Here is a 21979-nt window from a genome sequence, read left to right as displayed (position 1 = left end):
AGTGGATAGAGCGTGATGAGTCAAGTTGGGCTATTGGACAAATTCAGATGCTTCGTTCCGTTTGCTTTCGTCTTTAACAAATGTTTTGCAAAGTTATCGGAGTAATGAATACACCTGAGGCGAGCCAGCACTAGGGGGAGAGAGGTGTCGGGCGTAAAAAAAACTGTGGTGCGCTTGTGTCTTGTTATGCTGTCTTGCATGCAAATTCCCCAGAGTAGCCTCAAGTTTACCTCTTCCTCTCTGGTTTTATTTAAATTACACAACTTTCCCCAGGCCTTTTATAGCCAATCGTCTAGTTAGGCTATAAGATGAAAAATAACGTTTTTAGATAAGAGGTGATGAGTCTCCGTATCTAATATCTACGCTCTGCTTTGAAATTGAGCTTGGTGTGGAGGATAATTCTACCCACTTCCGACCCAACACTTTTTCCTGTCCTGTGAACATACGCCGCTGTTTCTAGTGATGGTCATGTGTTTGGCTTGGTGCAGCCTGCTCTGAATACTACAGTATACTGAAGATTTGTATGAGTCTGACTCTGGCCCTTTCTCTCTCGTGTTCTACCCTAGCTGTCCGTTCCTGTCGATGCAGATCACCCCAGCCATCCCAGTGATAGGGGGGGTGCTGTTTGTCTTTGTGCTGGGGACTCTCTTCAGGACCAGCTTCAGTGACCCAGGGGTCCTGCCCCGAGCAACGCCTGATGAAGCTGCTGACCTGGAGAGACAGATCGGTAAGGAGACCTCTCTCTATTCGCTCTTTGTCATATTTCCTCTTTCTCCCTTCTTCTTAATCCTCCCTCTCACACACTCCCTCCCACACGTCTCACACGCCCTCCTCCTTTTCCTCCCTCCCTCCTTCCTTCTTTCATGTTCCCTCCTCTGTACATCCACCCCTCCCTCTCACCTTGACCTCCACCTGCTAGGCCAAGACCAGTGGTCTTGTTGTCTGACTGATGCCTCTCCCTCAGGGGTAGCTGTGTTCCATTTTTCCCCTGGCAGGTCACATACAGTGCATCCGGAAACTATTTAGACTTTTGACTTTTTCCACATTTTGTTACGTTACAGCCTTATTCTAAAATCGATTAAATAAATGTTTTTCCTCATCAATCTACAAACAATACCCCATAATGAAAAAGCGACAACAGGTTTACATTTTTTTTGTTGCAAATGTATTACAAATAAAAAACAAATACCTTATTTACATGATGTTCAGACTCTTCGCTGTGAGACTCGAAATTGAGCTCAGGTGCATCCTGTTTCCATTGATCATCCTTAGTGTTTTTACAGCTTGATTAGCTGTAGAATTCAATTGATTGGACATGATTTGGAAATGCACACACCTGTCTATATAAGGTCCCACAGTTGACAGTGCATGTCAGAGCAACAACCCAGCCGTGAGGTTGAAGGAATTATCCGTAGAGCTCCGAGACAGGATTGTGTCGAGGCACAGGTCTGGGAAGTATACCAAAAAATGTCTGCAGCATTGAAGGTCCCCAAGAACACAGTGGCCTCCATCATTCTTAAATGGAAGAAGTTTGGAACCACCAAGACGGCCAAACTGAGCAATCAGGGGGAGAAGGGCCTTGGTCAGGGAGGTAACCAAGAACCTGAAAGTCACTCTGACAGAGCTCCAGCGTTTCCTCTGTGGAGTTGGGATATCCTTCCAGAAGGACAACCATCTCTGCAGCACTCCACTAATCAGGCCTTTATGGTAGAGGGTTGAGGTTAGGGCTCTCTGCAGGCCAGAAGTCGCCACTCAGTAAAAGGCACATGATAGCCCGCTTGGAGTTTGCCAAAAGGCACCTAGAAACTCTGACCAAACTAGATTCTCTGGTCTGATGAAACCAAGATTGAACGCTTTGGCCTGAATGCCAAGCGTCACGTCTGAAGGAAACCTTGCACCATCCCTACAGTGAAGCATGGTGGTGGCAGCATCATGCTGTGGAGATGTTTTTCAGCGTCAGGGACTGGGAGACTATTCAGGATCGAGGGAAAGATGCACCGGCTTTGAACAACAACACTCCTCATTTGGGCAAATTATAAAATGATTGTTTTTAGAGAATAAACAAACTGAAGGCTGTGGGAACTTGTGAGCCCATCACATCTTCAAAACTACATCTCCCATTTCCCATGATCCTACAGCACCGTCCCTCTATCAACTCTGTAGTTCATGCCAGGATCACCTACCATGCCCATGTCTGTCATTGGCAGCATCCAAACAAAAACTGCCTCTTGCCCAGATCCAAGGGTGTATCTGTAGTGGTGAGCCAAGCAGTGATTCGCTGCTGTCTACATCGACAGATCTTTCTATTTATCTGTTCTTAATATAAACCTCTGAATCCAGCTATCCCACAATGGTGATTTTAGGACCATGTTAGGGCTCACTACCCTTCCACCCCCAAGCACAGACTGAGCACCCCTCCAGTTTATGAAATCTACGGTTCTGATTGATGCTGCCCATACATTAACCTGGCTAGAATACTGACTAGAGGTCCTTTGTCAGAAATGCCAGATTTAACCCACTGAGAGAAAGGTCACTGGCTTTTCCCATAGTGAGGAGAGAGAGTTAAATGTCATGTGGATTGCATACTCTGACTGTCAGGTTCTTTCTCTCTCTCACTCCCTTATTCCCTCCACTCCTTTCACCTCTCCCTCATTCCCGCTCTCGCTCTGGTTCCCACTGTTGCCCAATACTCCAGTCATGCCGTGGCTGGATGACATGCAGACACATTAAAGCAGATCTGAGTAGGCATCTTACTCTGCTTCAGACTCACTCTTTTTGTTTTATCTCTGCCTTCACCTTTATAGTCCTTGACCCCCCCCCTCGCTCATCTTCCTCTCTGTGACTTATCTCACATGAATCTTTCTGGGCTCTTTCACCATCTCTACCATCTCCCTTTCCATCTCTCTCTGTCACACACACACACACACACACACACACACACACACACACACACACTCGCACACCCACGCCAGGGCTCATTCCTCACGTTTACAGGCTGTATTTCTTGGGCCGGGTGTGTAAGTGGCTGGCTGCTCCCGTCCGTCCTCAGCCTAGACAGCCATGCTCTTTTCCAGCAGCGCAACCTTATGACTTGACACACACAAGCGCACGAACACACACACACACACACACACACACACACACACACACACACACACACACACACACACACACACTGGCTGCACGTCTCTGAGAAGACGACGCCTCGTCTTCAGAGGGGGCTCTCATTAGTGGAGCTGAAGCTCTCCCTCTCGCTGTGCTTCACAGCGTTAGGAGACGTGAGTATGCGGTGTTGTCATAGCATGGTATGTTATGTATTCTCTCTTTCACTGGATGAATGCTTATTCTACAGCCCGCTCTGCTACTGGTGTTAGGTGCTTCCTTTACGACGCACGCTGTTATTACAAAGCCTTTTTTACTGCCAGTGTTTTACAGGGTTGTAACTGTGCAGACAGACGAGAGACTCTCTGGCAACTCGGCTCATGTCATCAACTCCCTCCCTGCCTGGGTTGATATTGTGGGAAAATACCAAAGTCTGGCAGTCAGTCTGTAAAAAGGCTCATACAGACAACTCAGATTGATGTGTGTTTTTATTTGTACTAGCCTAGTAGTGTTGATTTTTGAAATATACTACCTGGCCTATGATGGACAACGATAAAACACAGTATCTCACCTATCCGATGTATGTGACAATAAAATACAATAAAAGTCACGGTTTAGTTGTCGGTTTGAATCCATTTTCCTGGTAGTGTTGCTGAAGGTAACGAGCAGTGGGTTCCAAGGACCAGAGCTGGTGTTGCTGTGAGAGAATGACTAAATATAGGCATATTAACTCATGGGACTGGTTCCTGGAGAGAGAGGGCGAGGCAGAGAGAGAATCTCCCTGCTTCAGCGGCCTTCACAGTGTGAGGGAAGCAAGGGATTTAGATAGTTTCTGCCTGCTGTGGTCAGTCGCATTTTGCAGTAAGAAACACTGTCAGAGTGTATTAGTGGTCCTTAAAATGAGACCTGCTGATGCTTGGCGTGACATGACGTGCACCCTGTCCAATTTGTCTCTGGCCTAAGTGCTTGTTATGTTGCCTAGCTTGTAGTGTTATGACAGTGTGGTGTGAGCTCTCCCTAACTCCTTGGAACGGTGACACCGTCAGTCAGTCAGGCTAAGTTAGAATAGATCACAGAGTGAAGTAATGTTTGACCTCAACTTGAACTGGTTCTTCCTTAATTCCCAGCAGCCTTCTGAATAATTCATGCTCTTGTCTTCCGTTCAAAGTGGTAAAGGGCCTCAGTTCACCTCTGGTATTGATCTGTTGTGAAACTACAGACAGAATGGGACGGAACAAGGTGCCTATTCATCGGTGCCCTATGTCTGGGATACAATGTGTGTCCTGTAACAGGAAGTGCAGTGTTGTGTCCTGTGTTGTTGTAGATGTTTGCTGGATGGACACATCTGTCTATCGTTAGGGGAACCACAGAGGGGAACTGTGGTTTGCTGAGAGCAGCAACTTTCTCACTCCCACTTTCACTCACTCACTCACTCACTCTTTCTCTCCTGCAATAACTCTCCACCTCACCTACTCTCCATCTCACTCCCATCTCCATCGGGCTCAGTGGCTAAAGCCTGCTGTGTAAATCAATGGGCCCCTGTCCTGACTCCTGTCCTGTCCCTGCTACACTACATTACCAAAACTATGTAAACACCTGCTTGTCGAACATCTCATTCCAAAATCAGGGGCATTAATATGGAGTTGGTCCCCCCTTTTCTGCTACAACAGCCTCCACTCTCCTGGGAAGGCTTTCCACTAGATGTTGGAACATTGCTGCTGGGACTTGCTTCCATTCAGCCACGAGCGTTAGTGAGGTCGGCACTGATGTTGGGCGATTAGGCCTGGCTCGGAGTCAGCGTTACAATTCATCCCAAAGGTGTTCGATGGGGTTGAGGTCAGGGCTCTGTGCAGGCCAGTCATGTTCTTCCACATCGATCTATACAAACCATTTCTGAATGGACCTCGCTTTGTGCACTTGGGCATTGTCATGCTGAAACAGGAAAGGGCCTTCCGCAAACTTTAGCCACAAAGTTGGAAGCACAGAATCGTCTAGAATGTCATTGTATGCTGTAGCGTTAAGATTTCCATTCACTGGAACTAAGGGGTTTAGCCGTAACCATGAAAAATACCCCCAGACCATTATTCCTCCTCCACCAAACTTTACAGTTGGCACTATGCATTCGGGAATGTAGCGTTCCCCTGGCAACCGCTAAACACAGATGTGTCCGTCAGAATGCCAGATGGTGAAGTGTGATTCATCACTCCAGAGAACACGTTTCCACTGCTCCAGAGTCCAATGGCAGCGAGCTTTGCACCACTCCAGCCGATGCTTAGCATTGCGCATGGTGATCTTAGGCATGTGTGGCTACTCTGCCATGGAAACCCATTCCATGAAGCTCCCGACGAACAGTTCTTGTGCTGACGTTGCTTCCAGAGGCAGTTTGGAACTCTGTAGTGAGTGTTGCAACCGAGGGCCGACGATTTTTACACGCTTCAGCACTCAGCAGTCCCGTTCTGTGAGCTTGTGTGGCCTACCACTTCGCGGCTGAGTCGTTGTTGCTCCTAGACGTTTTCACTTCACAATAACAGCACTTATAGTTGAACGGGGCAGCTCTAGCAGGGCAGACATTTAACGGAATTACTTGCATCCTATGATGGTGCCACGTTGAAAGTCACTGAGCTCTTCAGTAAGGCCATTCTACTGACAATGTTTGTCTATGGAGATTGCATGGCTGTGTGCTCAATGTTTATGCTACGGTCGTGGCTGAAATAGCCGTATCCACTAATTTGAATGGGTGTCCACATACTTTTGTGTATATAGTGTATGTGTGTACTGGATATGATAGTAGGGGAACTCTCCAGCACAGTCAGCATAGTAGATCAATCTCCACTGTTGTTAGTGCAGCTCCTCTTTCCAGGTATCCTGTTTGTCTGCCTGTCTGCCATGTTTAGCAATGCAAGCCCTGGGCAGAAGTGGCATCACCGTAGAGACTGAGAATCTGGCATCATCCAGGTGGGTGCATGCCAACTCCAAAAGCTCTCAGAAAGACATTACCAGAACGACGGTGGAGATGTCTCTTCCTCTTCCTGGTCTCTTCTGCTGTGCGTGCCAGAGACCGAGTGTCGACGAGCCAGTAAAGGTCAGGGGATGTTTCTAAAGCCTGTGGCCATGCTAAACTCCTGCTCCTCTCCCTGCAGAGGAAATAGGTGGTGTGTGTGATGGTGAGCGATCGGCTGAGGAGGATGCACTGACATTTAGGGTTTGTTGGACGCAGCCAGACCCTATATGATTATTAAGGTTTCCCACAAGACTCCTGAGAAGTTGGAACAATTCAAGTGTTTGTGTGAGTGCATGCTGTGTGTGGTCCGAGAAATGCATCAGCAGCAGGGCCCTCCTTATATTTCACAGCTCTTTCATCCATCTTCTACCCTTCTGTCCTCCCTTTCTTCTCCTTCCTCTATCCCTCTTCTCCCGCTGCCCACGCCGGCAGACAGAAGGTCTTGTTACAGGGGGAGGAGAAGAGAGACAGAGCAGTGGAACCAGGGTTATAGTCTCAATGCTGCTCTCTGTCTGCCTGTCATGCATGTCTTTGGTCCTCGGAGGATGTGCTCCAAACAGTTTTCTCCTCAGGGTCACACAGTGTGACTGGCTGGGTATGCATGACTGTCTTAAAGAACATCCCCAAAATAGATTGATTTCTACAGTGCTCTTTGTGTTTGACTGCCACCCGGTCTCTATCAAGATACACGTTCTGCTAGAATATGGAATACAGATGGTGGTGGCAACCCAATAGAACACCCTGGATGATGAACCTCTTACTCCTGCATAATATTGGCAACATTTTGAGTTGAGTATTTCTGTGTTTGATGTCTTCTCTGGGTTTATAGAACAAGCCATGGAAGAGCCAGTACCCTGGCATACATATTATCTGCCCACTCACTGTAAGAAGTATGAAGTGTTATTCCTGCGAGATGCCAGGACAGGGAGAGAATACATCAAGCACGGATGAGTCTGAGCAGCGTGCCACCCACCACCAGACCTGACTGACTGATGGCTGCTCTGGTAGTATTACCACAGAGAGGAGAGAGAGTTTAGAAAACGCCAACACTGCCTCAGTAACAGAGTGAGAATGTACACTGAGTGTACAAAACATGAATCCAGGTGAATCCAGTTGAAAGCTTTGATCCCTTATTGATGCCACTTGTTAAATCAGTGTAGATAAAGGGGAGATGACAGGTTAAATAATGATTTTTAAGCCTTGAGACAATTGTGAAATGGATTGTGTGTGTGCCGTTCAGAGGGTGAATTGGCAAGACAGACGGTTTAAGTGCCTTTGAACTAGGGACGTTTTCAAGTTTTCATAACAATCGGTAATCAGCATTTTTGGACACCGATTATGGCCGATTACATTGCACTCCACGAGGAGACTGCATGGCAGGCTGATCACCAGTTATCTTACCAGTTACAGTGCCTTGCGAAAGTATTCGGCCCCTTTGAACTTTGCGACCTTTTGCCACATTTCAGGCTTCAAACATAAAGATATAAAACTGTATTTTTTTGTGAAGAATCAACAACAAGTGGGACACAATCATGAAGTGGAACGACATTTATTGGATATTTCAAACTTTTTTAACAAATCAAAAACTGAAAAATTGGGCGTGCAAAATTATTCAGCCCCCTTAAGTTAATACTTTGTAGTGCCACCTTTTGCTGCAATTACAGCTGTAAGTCGCTTGGGGTATGTCTCTATCAGTTTTGCACATTGAGAGACTGACATTTTTTCCCATTCCTCCTTGCAAAACAGCTCGAGCTCAGTGAGGTTGGATGGAGAGCATTTGTGAACAGCAGTTTTCAGTTCTTTCCACAGATTCTCGATTGGATTCAGGTCTGGACTTTGACTTGGCCATTCTAACACCTGGATATGTTTATTTTTGAACCATTCCATTGTAGATTTTGCTTTATGTTTTGGATCATTGTCTTGTTGGAAGACAAATCTCTGTCCCAGTCTCAGGTCTTTTGCAGACTCCATCAGGTTTTCTTCCAGAATGGTCCTGTATTTGGCTCCATTCATCTTCCCATCAATTTTAACCATCTTCCCTGTCCCTGCTGAAGAAAAGCAGGCCCAAACCATGATGCTGCCACCACCATGTTTGACAGTGGAGATGGTGTGTTCAGCTGTGTTGCTTTTACGCCAAACATAATGTTTTGCATTGTTGCCAAAAAGTTCAATTTTGGTTTCATCTGACCAGAGCACCTTCTTCCACATGTTTGGTGTGTCTCCCAGGTGGCTTGTGGCAAACTTTAAACGACACTTTTTATGGATATCTTTAAGAAATGGCTTTCTTCTTGCCACTCTTCCATAAAGGCCAGATTTGTGCAAAATACGACTGATTGTTGTCCTATGGACAGAGTCTCCCACCTCAGCTGTAGATCTCTGCAGTTCATCCAGAGTGATCATGGGCCTCTTGGCTGCATCTCTGATCAGTCTTCTCCTTGTATGAGCTGAAAGTTTAGAGTGATGGCCAGGTCTTGGTAGATTTGCAGTGGTCTGATACTCCTTCCATTTCAATATTATCACTTGCACAGTGCTCCTTGGGATGTTTAAAGCTTGGGAAATCTTTTTGTATCCAAATCCGGCTTTAAACTTCTTCACAACAGTATCTCGGGCCTGCCTGGTGTGTTCCTTGTTCTTCATGATGCTCTCTGCGCTTTTAACGGACCTCTGAGACTATCACAGTGCAGGTGCATTTATACGGAGACTTGATTACACACAGGTGGATTGTATTTATCATCATTAGTCATTTTGGTCAACATTGGATCATTCAGAGATCCTCACTGAACTTCTGGAGAGAGTTTGCTGCACTGAAAGTAAAGGGGCTGAATAATTTTGCACGCCCAATTTTTTAGTTTTTGATTTGTTAAAAAAGTTTGAAATATCCAATAAATGTCGTTCCACTTCATGATTGTGTCCCACTTGTTGTTGATTCTTCACAAAAAAAATAGAGTTTTATATCTTTATGTTTGAAGCCTGAAATGTGGCAAAAGGTCGCAAAGTTCAAGGGGGCCGAATACTTTCGCAAGGCACTGTATCTTGTAAAAAAACAATAAATCTTAACATAATCACTAGTTAACTACACATGGTTGATGATATTACTAGTTTATCTAGCTTGTTCTGCGTTGCATATAATCGATGCGGTGCCTGTTAATTTATCATTGAATCACAGCCTACTTCGCCAAACGGGTGATTTAACAAGCGCATTCGCGAAAAAAGCACTGTCGTTGCACCAATGTGTACCTAAACATCAACGCCTTTCTTAAAATCAATACACAAGTATATATTTTTAACCTGCAAATGTAGTTAATATTGCCTGCTAACATGAATTTCTTTTAACTAGGGAAATTGTGTCACTTCTCTTGCGTTCTGTGCAACAGATTCAGGGTATATGCAGCAGTTTGGGCCGCCTGGCTCTTTGCGAAGACCATTTCTTCCTAACAAAGACAGCCAACTTCGCCAAAAGAGGGATGATTTAACAAAAGCGCATTTGCGAAAAAAGCACAATCGTTGCACGAATGTACCTTACCATAAACATCAATTCCTTTCTTAAAATCAATACACAGAAGTATATATTTTTAAACCTGTTAAAATATATATTTGTGTTTTTTTATCCCCAATTTCGTGGTATCCAATTGGTAGTAGTTACAGTTTTGTCTCATCGCTGCAACTCCAGTACGGACTCGGGAGAGGCGAAGGTCGAGAGCCATGCGCCCTCCGAAACACAACCCAACCTAGCCCAACAACCCAACACAACGCACATCCAACCCGGAAGCCAGCCGCACCAATGTGTCGGAGGAAACACCGTACACCTGGCGACCTGGTCAGTGTACACTGCACCCGGTTCCCAACAGGAGTCCCTTGTGCACGATAAGACAAGGATATCACTGCCGGCCAAACTCTCCCTAACTCGGACGACGCTAGGCCAATTGTGTGTCGCCCCATGGACCTCCCGGTCACCTCCTGAGCCTGGGCTCGAACCCAGAATCTGCAGCAGACCACTGCCCCACCCGGGAGGCCTAAAGAAATTCATGTTAGCAGGCAATATTAACTAGGCAAATTGTGTCACTTCTCTTGCGTTCATTGCACGCAGAGTCAGGGTATATGCAACCGTTTGGGCAGCCTGGCTCGTTGCAAACTAATTTGCCAGAATTTTACATAATTATGACATTGAAGGTTGTGCAATGTAACAGCAATATTTAGACTTAGGGATGCCACCCATTAAATAAAATACAGAACTGTTCCGTATTTCCCTAAAATAATAATTGTTTTGTTTTCGAAATGATAGTTTCTGGATTTGACCATATTAATGACCTAAGGCTCGTATTTCTGTGTGTTATTATATTATAATTAAGTCTATGATTTGATAGAGCAGTCTGACTGAGCGGTGGTAGGCAGCAGCAGGCTCTTAAACATTCATTCGAACAGCACTTTCCTGCGTTTGCCAGCAGCTCTTCGCAATGCTTCAATCATTGCGCTGTTTATGACTTCAAGACTATCAACTCCCGAGATTAGGCTGGCAATACTAAAGTACCTATTAGAACATCCAATAGTCAAAGGTATATGAAATACAAATGGTATAGAGAGAAATAGTCCTATAATAACTACAACCTAAAACTTCTTACCTGGGAATATTGAAGACTCATGTTAAAAGGAACCACCAGCTTTCATATGTTCTCATGTTCTGAGCAAGGAACTTAAACGTTAGCTTTTTTTACATGGCACATATTGCACTTTTACTTTCTTCTACAACACTTTGTTTTTGCATTATTTAAACCAAATTGAACATGTTTCATTATTTATTTGAGACTAAATAGATTTTATTGATGTTATTATTCATTCAGTATTGTTGTAATTGTCATTATTACAAATATATATATAAAAATCGGCAGATTTAATCGGTATAGGCTTTTTTGGTCCGGCAATAATTGGTTCCCGCGTTGAAAAATCATAATCTACTTTGAACAAGGTATGTAGGTAGGTGCCAGGCGCACCGGTTTATGTCAAGAACTGCACATTTTCCGTGTGTATTAAGAATGGTCCACCATCCAAAGGACATCCAGCCAACTCGTCACAACTGTGGGAAGCATTGGATTCAACATTGGCCAGCAATTGGCCAGCATCCCTGTGGAACGCTTTCAACACCTTGTAAAGTCCATGCCCCGACGAATTGAGGCTGTTCTGAGGGCAAAAATAACTCAATATTCTTAAAAAAATATTGGGGTTTAAACCACCCTGAAGCAAGGTGAGAAGAACTGCTGTAAACTCTCATAACCCTGGAAATAGCTGTTAGTCCTAATGTCTCTGGCCTGCCTTCAGGCACTTTTCTCACACACACTGACTCAACACATACTTTCTTAACAGAGAGACTTTACAGAACGAGTGGTAATCTCATTAGCATTGGTTAAAACATCTGATCAGCAAGCCTCTACGTTACTATATTGCACCATACTACTTCCATACTACATATAGTGGGTTCTAAAGCTCTCCACTGGGCCTGGTTTTATGGAGCGATTTCAGTGCCAACAAAAATTGTATTTGTATTCCATAAATTTGAATTTGTGTTGGGATTTTGAATTTGATATTTTTGAATTTGTAATGCACAAATTTGATCATATAATTAATTATTTGAACTTTTCACGATTTGAAATACAAATAAAAATATATATTTCAAAGTAATTGTGTATTCTAATTGAATATTTAAATACTTAAATACTTAAATAGTAGATAATGCATTAATTTCCTGTGTATGAAGTTCAAAAACGTTTTCATTTAAAGTTTATCAGTTTCATATATTCAACTTCTCGGATGCATTCATATTCAGTTCTCTAAATTTAAATTCAAAACTAGAGACAATATCCTTGTACTTGGCCAGCCATGTGAGGTAGAGGAGGACAGACGGAATCAAATGCTCTCTGTGGTAAACATTAGATTCTGGTGGTTTCTGAAGCCAATGTGGCACGTTGAATTTATGTTCACTCATTAATTTGTCTCTGGCGTTTGAACTGTTTTGGCTAGAAGCTATTATGACCCCATTCCTGAAAGCTTAGACTCTGGAACATGGACGTGCCTTCTGTCCTCTCTATAATGATCCCAGGCCACACGGGTCATGTTACTGTGGGAGTGTCACAAAAAACGCAATTTGGTACACATAATAATATAGTGCAATAACCTTGTCAAAGCCCTTCTAAGGACAGCCTTTCCACTACCAATTTCATCTTGCACTTGTGACTGATCGGGTCGGCGATTATGATTTTTCAATACTGATACCAATTATTGGAGGACCAAAAAAAGCCGATACCAACAATTTTTTAAAATATATATAATTATTATAATTTAAAATAATAAAATACATTTGTAATAAATGCTAATTGTAACAATACTGAATGAACAATGAACACTTATTTTAACTTAATACATAAATAAAATCTATTTAGTCTCAAATAAATAATGAAACATGTTCAATTTGGTTTAAATAATGCATAAACACAGTGTTGGAGAAGAAAGTAAAAGTGCAATATGTGCCATGTAAAAAAGCTAACGTTTAAGTTCCTTGCTCAGAATATGAGAACATATGAAAGCTGGTGGTTCCTTTTAACATGTTTTAGGTTGTAGTAATTATGGGAATTATAGGACTATTTCTCTATATCATTTGTATTTCATACACCTTTGACTGTTGGATGTTCTTATAGGCACTAGTATTGTCAGCTTAATCTCGGGAGTTAATAGGCTTGAAGTCAATGTGAATCCCAGCATTGCAAAGAGTTGCTGTTTGAATGAACGCTTACGAGCCTGCTGCTGCCTACCACCGCCCCAGTCAGACTGCTCTATCAAATATCAAATCATAGACTTAATTATAATATTAATAATGTCAAAGACGGAAACTATAATTTTCAGTGAAATAGGGAAACGTTCCTTATTTTATCGAACGGGTGGCAACCCTAAGTCAACATTTTACTGTTACATTGCACAACCTTCAATGTTAGGTCATAATTATGTAAAATTCTGGCAAATTAGTGACGTTCTTTGTTAGGAATAAATGGCCTTTCAACAGTTCGCAACGAGCCAGGCGGCCCAAACTGCTGCATATACTCTGAGAAGTGACACAATTTCTCTAGTTAATATTGCCTGCTAACATGAATCTTTCTTTTAACTACATATGAAGGTTTTAAAAAATATACTTGTGTTTTGATTTTAAGAAAGGCATTGATGTTTATGGTTAGGTACATTATTGCAACGATTGTGCTTTTTTCTCGAATGCTCTTTTGTTAAATCAAGTTGAAGTAGGCTGTGATTCGATGATAAATTAACCTGTTGCGATGAGCAATCCCGTATCCGGGGGCGTAATTATAGCCTCAAGCTCATTACCATAACGCAACGTTAACTATTCATGAAAATCGCAAATGAAATGAAATAAATATATTGGCTCACAAGCTTAGCCTTTTCTTAACAACACTGTCATCTCAGATTTTCAAAAAATGCTTTTCAACCATAGCTACACAAGCATTTGTGTAAGAGTATTGATAGCTAGCATAGCATTAAGCCTAGCATTCAGCAGGCAACATTTTCACAAAAACAAGAAAAGCATTCAAATAAAATAATTTACCTTTGAAGAACTTTGGATGTTTTCAATGAGGAGACTCTCAGTTAGATAGCAAATGTTCAGTTTTTCCAAAAATATTATTTGTGTAGGAGAAATCGCTCCATTTTGTTCATCACGTTTGGCTAAGAAAAAACCCAGAAAATTCAGTCATTACAACGCAAACTTTTTTCCAAATTAACTCCATAATATCGACAGAAACATGGCAAACGTTGTTTAGAATCAATCCTCAAGGTGTTTTTCACATATCTATTCGATGATAAATCACTCGTGGCAGTTTTTTTTTCGCAATAGTTTCGACGTCGGACACCGAGCGGACACCTGGTAAATGTAGTCTCTTATGGTAAATTTTCCAATGATATGCCTACAAATACGTCACAATGCTGCAAACACCTTGGGGAAACGACAGAAAGTGTAGGCTCATTCCTTGCGCATTCACAGCCAAATAAGGAGACATTGGAACACAGCGCATTCGAAATCTGGCTCACTTCCTGTATGAAATTTCATATTGGTTTCGCCTGTAGCATTAGTTCTGTGGCACTCACAGACAATATCTTTGCAGTTTTGGAAACGTCAGAGTGTTTTCTTCTGTCAATTATATGCATAGTCGAGCATTTTTCCGTGACAAAATATCTTGTTTAAAACGGGAACGTTTTTCATCCAAAAATGAAATACTGCCCCCAGAGGTTAACAGGCATTGATTATATGCAACGCGGAACAAGCTAGTTGACCTAGTAATATTATCAACCATGTGTAGTTAACTAGTAATTATGTGAAGGTTGATTTGTTTTTTATATTATAAATGTAATGCTAGCTAGCACCTTATCTTGTCTCCTTGCAGCCACAAGGTCCTTTTGATGCTGCACTCGCGTAACAGGGTGTCAGCCTGCCACACAGTCTCCTCATGGATTGCAATGTAATCGGCCATAATCGGCGTCCAAAAAAGCAGATTACCGATTGTTATGAAAACTTGAAATCAGCCCTAATTACAGTCTTGTCTCATCTATGCAACTCCCGTACGGACTCGGGAGAGGCGAAGGTCGAAAGCTGTGCGTCCTCCCAAACACAACCTGAAGCCTATAGCTGAAGCCTATAGGGATGAGTTTAGGAAATGAATGTAAAGGATGATGCACTGCTTGTTTAATGAGTACCGCTTCGCTCTGATTCGGCTCATACGAGACTCGAACTCAGGACCTCTGCCTTTCCGTCACACGTGATTGCCCTCCTGAAGCGTTCCAACCCAACGCGCTGTAAAAAAGGCCTTCAATTGCGCAAGAGGCGACCGTTCAGACTAATGAGTGAGTTTCACAGATCCCCATCTGCTACATTCACACCACAATCTCCCTCCACAGCGACCCCAGTGGTTAAGCTAAGCACAACTGTAAATCTGGCACAATTGTACAGTGGCACTATTGTAAATTACTTCATGTTGCCTGCTTAGCGAGTACCACTTCCCCCTGATTCAGCTCATACAGAGACTCGACTCAAGACTTCTGCCTCAAACACACTTGACCGCCCTCCTGAGGCATTCCAGCTCATCGTGCTATTAAAAAAAAGGCCATCTTCATATACGCAAGGAGCGCCACTTCAGGCTGAGGATCCCTATCTGCTACACTAATAAAAGTCTTCAAGATCCAGCAAGGTTACTCATGAAGAGTGTGGTTTGAGGCCTCCTGAGCTGTGACACTAGAGATTCTGGGTTCGATTCTAGGTTATGTTGCAACCGGCCGCAACCGGAAGACCCATGGGGCGGCGCACAATTGGCCCAGCTTCGTTAGGGGAGGGTTTGGCCGGCAGGGGTGTCCTTGTCCCATCGCGCACAAGCGACTCCTGTGGCGGGCCGGGTGCAGTGCACGCTGACACGGTCGCCTGGTGTATGGTGTTTCCTCCGACACATTGGTGCGGCTGCCTTCCGGGTTAAGCGGGCATTGTGTCAAGAAACAGTGTGGCATGGTTGGGTTGTGTTTGGGAGGACGCACGGCTCTCGACCTTCGCCTCTCCCTAGTCCGTACGGGAGTTGCAGCGATGAAACAAGACTGTAACTACCAATTGGAGCATGGTTTGGTGATCCATGCTTATGTGATGAGCAACCTGAAGATGTGTTAGTTTGACATGTTTGTGTTACACGTGGTAGTTTTAATTTTTTTATTTTAATTTTAATTTTAAATTGGGTATCCAATTGTTTTAGCAGCTACTATCTTGTCTCATCGCTACAACTCCCGTACGGGCTCGGGAGAGACCCGGCCCCCCACAGGAGTCGCTGGTGCGCAATGAGACAAGGACGTCCCTACCGGCCAAGCCCTCCCTAACCCGGACGACGCTAGGCCAATTGTGCGTCGCCCCACGGACCTCCCGGTCGCGACCGGTTACGACAGAGCCTGGGCGCACAGAGCCTGGGCGCACAGCTGGCGCTGCAGTACAGCGCCCTTAACCACTGCGCCACCCCTACACGTTGTAGTTTCAAGTCTCTGACAAGGGTAGTCGTCATAAGGCTAACGTGACAAACTGAGTTAAGACTGTTAGCCTGTAAAGCCTAGGCATTGGTCCGGTGACGTGGATGGGAGGAGGAGGAGGAGGAGGAGGTCAAAGGGGGGTGAAGTGTAACAGGTGGTTCGGTGACCACTCTCAAACGGTAAACTGAACCATCAGAAGCTTCTGGCGTTATAATTAAATGTAAAAGTTTTATTTTCAGTGTTATGTTGAACTCAGGCCTTTTCGTTTTGGGAGCAATGTTTAAAAAAAAGAAGAAATTGATTTGTTTATTATTACTTTGTTGCATTAATGTGAATTTTGTGAAAATTGTGGTCAAATGCATAATATCTGATAAAAAGCATAATAATAATTATGAAATAGATGAGTACAGACTTTCAACTAATCTGGAAATCTGGAAATTGTGAAAAATGACCTAATTACGTTTTTTATTTTTATTTTTTATTTTTTTTACCCCTTTGTCTCATCGCTACAACTCCAGTACGGGCTCGGGAGAGACGAAGGTTGAAAGTCATGCGTCCTCCAATACACAACCCAACCAGCCGCATCCAACCCGGAAGCCAGCCGCACCAATGTGTCGGAGGCTACACCGTGCACCTGGCAACCTTGGTTAGCGCGCACTGCGCCCGGCCCGCCACAGGAGTCGCTGGTGCGCGATGAGACAAGGACATCCCTACCGACCAAGCCCTCCCTAACCCGGACGACGCTAGGCCAATTGTGCGTCGCCCCACGGACCTCCCGGTCACGGCCGGTTACGACAGAGCCTGGGCGTGAACCCAGGGACTCTGATGGCACAGCTGGCGCTGCAGTACAGCGCCCTTAACCACTGCGCCACCCGGGAGGCTAATTACGGTTGTTTACACAATCCAAAAACGTTCCATTATAAATGATGATCTGAGTGGGACCTGAGACGGCATTTTCCACCACCATCAACAAAACCAAAAATGTAATTTCTTGTGGAAAAATGGTGTTGCGTTCCACCAATTAGAGTTCGACACTTATAGAATCTATGCCAAGGCTCATTGAAACTGTTCTGGCGGCTCGTGGTGGCCCAACTCACTATTAAGACATTTTATGTTGGCAGTTACCTGTACACTGAGTATACCAAACATTAGGAACACCTTTCTAATGCTGATTGGCTGACAGCCGTGGTATATCAGACCGTATACCACGGATATGACAAAATATTTATTTTTACTGCTCTAATTTCATTGGTAGCCAGTTTATAATGGCAATAAGGCACCTCTGGGGTTTGTGGTATATGGCAAATATACCACAGCTACGGGCTGTATCCAGGCATTATATTGGCCATATACCACACCTCCTCGTGCCTTATTTCTTAAATGTAGCCTATACTGTATTTAACTTTTAATTCAGTCATCTCGGTTCTCACATGAATACTTTTTTTTTTAAAACCTTTGCTCTTTTATTACAGTTGCAAAGACATTGAAAAATTGTATTTAGTAAACTTCGTTCTGAAGATATCGACGGTCAAAGAGAGACAGATAAACATCTTGATTCTCTGTTTAGCTGAGATCTTCTGTGTATTACGTGACATTAAAGGGGGAAAAAAGCATCACTTAGCTGTCGTTAGAGTGATCTGAGGCAGTTGGTAAATATTGAGCATTTTCAAGTGCAACTTTAGATGGTTTTGGGAAACGGTTCAGATATTTAAACTATGCCCCTACGAAGGTTCTAATGATGAAATTAGCCTTTAAGATGCTTTCAGGAAATCGGACCCTGATCTGTTAGTGCAAGTGAGTTTGTGGAGCTCTTTACACCCGCGCTCGATCAATCCATTGTAGCTCCTCTCTCCCTACCTCTACGGCACTCTGAGAGAGGGAGAGAGAGATGCGCACTCGGGGAGATCGGACTCATAGGAGCTCTCTGTCATCCTAGGATCTCTGTCATCCACAACCGCCTCTTTCCTCTCAGCCTCATTGCATTATGCAGGTAGGATTACATTATCCACTGACTGACATCCCCCATGGTGGAATGTGGATTCAGAGGAATTCAACAAAGATATCTTCTATCACTGTCAGAATTTTCCAGGGTTCCGTTGCCATGGGTTACCATGTGTACACTGTGTTGCTTCACACTTAATGTCTTTACATGTTGCCTGCACATCTCTATGTGCTAACATCAAACAGTTTGTTCATGATGTCCTTGAAATGGGAGGAGATCATGTTCTGTGCATGATGCTGATTGACAGAACTCTTTGCGTCCTTGTGTTACTGTTGGTATCCAGGCTGCTTGCGTGTCATATCAAAATGCAGATTTGCAAGTCAATGGTAACTATTTTAGCATTTTTCGCTCACACACACACCCTTTACTTATGTTTTGTAAATCATTTTAATTTGTTGAACACATATTGATTTGGTTGTTGTGGTCTATGCCCCCCCCTCTCTCTGTTAGTCGATGAACTCGACTCGCTGGATGTTTCTGAAAGGTTCACATAACGGCTATTAACTCTGACCACATTCCCACTCCATTACCCAATTAACTACAGTCAGCTGGCACTGGCTCTGTTGGGACCCTACTGTTTCCCCATCTGCACCAGAGTTCTGGGCCACAGTTTGGTGCTTTTCTATTGAGACTTACCCTTACACCAGTGGGCCGCCGGTGTTTTATGTTAATGAAAGCTCTGGTGTTATGGTGCTTCCATCAGGAGTGCGACACTGAAGACTTGTGGCGAGCAGAATCAACAGCCTTTGCATCATTCAAGACTGTTGCTTTGTGAGAAGGTGGTAAAGTTCACAGTTAGCCATTGTTATGTAAATGAAAGCTAAAAAAAACTTTGCTCCAAGTCAGAGCAGGTCCACCGGAGCCATGGCTCAGTGAGTCACGGATGCCGGCCCGTGTAGATGGGTGGAGAGTCTGAACCTTTTGGGTTAAACACTGGGGCAAATCTTCAATGGAAATGCCCCAACACAGACCTTCATTACTCACACACCACACAATGTGAATATTTTAACTGCACTTTCTGTCAGTCCTACTTAACGATTTCTTGGATCTGACAGACTTGTGCAGGTTTCTATCATAATGCTTCCACCAGTCCTATCACTTGAGATTAGTCAGGCTGTAAGCCTGCAATGTTGACAAAATGGGGGGAAAGGAGGAGTATAGGCCTGCAGGGATTGACACGGATGCCCTATTGCCTGGGGCAAGTGAATTTATCTTTTTTTTTTTTTACTGCTAACCAAAATTCGAATAATTCCAGTACTGATCTTTCGGGTTCCTCCATAATGTGTAGGTGAAAGGCAGGAAACATATGACACTTGTGCGTGTAAATAGCTCATTTACATTTTCGGACAAGTGTTCACAATCTTCAGGCAACCAAAAAGTACTCCTGTCTTGGTCGATCGGTAAGTGCCTTCGAGACTTTAATGTCAGTCTCTGGCTATGCGTTATGGCCACATCAAAGCCAGCTCCCCAGAAATGGACTGAACTGAAACCTCCCTTAGTTTTTCACTAGTAACTAACGAAGCTAGGGAGGGTGGAAATGAATATCAGGATGTGTTCATCATAGTCAGCCGGGAGCAGAGAGATCAGTGAACCCTTGGGGCTGAGTAACGATTTCAAAACAGTCCAGAGAAAAGGCCTTTTGCTCAGTAACTCAGACCTACTTTACAGAGCTGTGTTTTCACTTCAGGAAAGTTCATCTCATTTAATTGTAGCACTTTTCCCTGTGTAATCTTTGCATGGAAAACATGAACTGTAATCTCTCCAATCCTTTTTTTATCCATTTAATTTTACAATGGCAGTTGGATATAAGAGTGAGGTTGACACACACACACTGCAATCTGTGTCCCAGTGCCCTAGGGCTGGGCGGTATACCGTATTTCATGATATACCAGTATTGATGCAGGGACCGGTTTGGGTTTTTACTTGACCTTCTGTAACGGTATTTGAATGTTTGGATTGTTAAATGTGATACGCCGTGTGTAAAGTCCATTTTTTAGGGTTCGCTACTTGAGTCATCCCTCTCCGCTCTCTCTCTCTCTCCATGCCGCGTTCCACACAGACCTAGCCCCGCCCGCTGTCACTCAAGGAGCGCATTTGTTGTTCCTCGACCACGACACACTTGCATTCAGTCTGCATGGTTAATGCAGCACATGCAACAATGTTGATGACAACGATGCGGGTTTCACTTTGTTTCTTAATATAAATCCACTAGCGTTCTATAATTACAATATTAGTTTGTGTTTCACATCTGCAAACGGCTAGTTTGTCTTTTGTTAGCAACTTGTGTTAGCAGCTAATACTAATCGCTAGTTAGCTAGCAAATAAATGAACAAACATAATTAGCTATCCAGCATGATAATACCAGTGATGGTATGTTTGTGCAACAGTATTTTCGAAATCAATTTCGTGGTATCCAATTGTTTAGTAGCTACTATCTTGTCTCATCGCTACAACTCCCGTACGGGCTCGGGAGAGACGAAGGTTGAAAGTCATGCGTCCTCCGATACACAAAGCAAGAATATTTTACCTGCATGAAATAGCTAAGAAAAACCATTATAGGGTCCCATAGGAAACACTTATCAACACTTTGGTTCCTACCCTGTCACAAACAACTCCTCTCTGGCATTTGAATTGTTTATTTTTTTTTACCCCGTTTTCTCCCCAATTTCATGGTATCCAATTGTTTAGTAGCTACTATCTTGTCTCATCGCTACAACTCCCGTACGGGCTCGGGAGAGACGAAGGTTGAAAGTCATGCGTCCTCCGATACCCAACCAAGCCGCAATGCTTCTTTAACACAGCGCGCATCCAACCCGGAAGCCAGCCGCACCAATGTGTCGGAGGAAACACTGTGCACCTGGCAACCTTGGTTAGCGCGCACTGCGCCCGGCCCGCCACAGGAGTAGCTGGTGCGCGATGAGACAAGGATTTCCCTACCGGCCAAGCCCTCCCTAACCCGGATGACGCTAGGCCAATTGTGCGTCGCCCCACGGACCTCCCGGTCGTGGCCGTTTACGAAAGAGCCTGGGCGCGAACCCAGAGTCTCTGGTGGCACAGTTGGCGCTGCAGTACAGCACCCTTAACCACTGTGCCACCCGGGAGGCCCTAGCATTTTAATTTGATGTCTTGTCAAACAACACTGTATTCAAAGTGGCCAATATTATATTCTAACTATAGAATTACAATAATAATTATATTTCCATGATTCCAACAGCTAACCCAAGTGTTGCTCTAAATCGCAAGTCTAATCGCAATTGCAACATTTGGTTAGAAATAAGGCCTGGATTGTTAGCCTAGGGTGTGTGCCTGCAGCCTGGGGCAATAGGAAGTATATGTGTGTGTCATAGCAGATGCTCAGTGTTATCACCATTTGGAAGCCCACTTTTGTTACCCACTGAAGAGAAAGTGCCCCACAAATAACAGTTTATCTGTCTGCGGAAGACTCAACATCCAGGACAGGAGTTATGTAATCAGCACGCACGCACGCACACACATACTCAGACAGTACCCCCCCCCCCCCCCCCCCAACACACACACACACTCAAACAACATTTTATCAAAACCTACCCTACCTGATGTTTCTCCATGAATTTCAATCCCTTTTTGTCCAGCCAGCATTGGTTTCCTCTGGGAGATGGTTTCTGGTCTCTCAGGTCTTTTATTGTCTTGTCTGGAGGATTATGATTGGTCCCCCTGACGGGGAGATAAAGGGCTGTGTGATGAGGCCTTGTAGATGGAGCCGCATGGCACATGAATAGAGCTGCTGCTGCTGGGACAGTAATTGCAGCCAGTTGAATTTTACCAAATGGGTCCAGACAAAGAGAGAA

The 21979-nt window shown here is 44.0% G+C and overlaps 1 protein-coding gene across 2 annotated transcripts in view; it reads left to right on the top strand.

Moving 5' to 3' along the window:
* The window catches only part of LOC139383469 (palmitoyltransferase ZDHHC14-like), a 113916-nt gene that overhangs the window by 43448 nt on the left and 48489 nt on the right, over positions 1-21979 (top strand). For both annotated transcript variants that reach the window (XM_071128018.1, XM_071128017.1), the window contains exon 3: positions 567-727. In XM_071128018.1, coding sequence (XP_070984119.1) covers positions 567-727 — 161 coding nt within the window. The remainder of the gene's footprint in view (positions 1-566; positions 728-21979) is intronic.

Source organism: Oncorhynchus clarkii, chromosome 25 (genome assembly GCF_045791955.1).
Source record: "Oncorhynchus clarkii lewisi isolate Uvic-CL-2024 chromosome 25, UVic_Ocla_1.0, whole genome shotgun sequence".
Taxonomy (NCBI): Eukaryota; Metazoa; Chordata; class Actinopteri; order Salmoniformes; family Salmonidae; genus Oncorhynchus; species Oncorhynchus clarkii.
The sequence above is the reverse complement of the archived record's forward strand: the minus strand, read 5'-3'. Positions and strand labels throughout refer to the sequence as shown.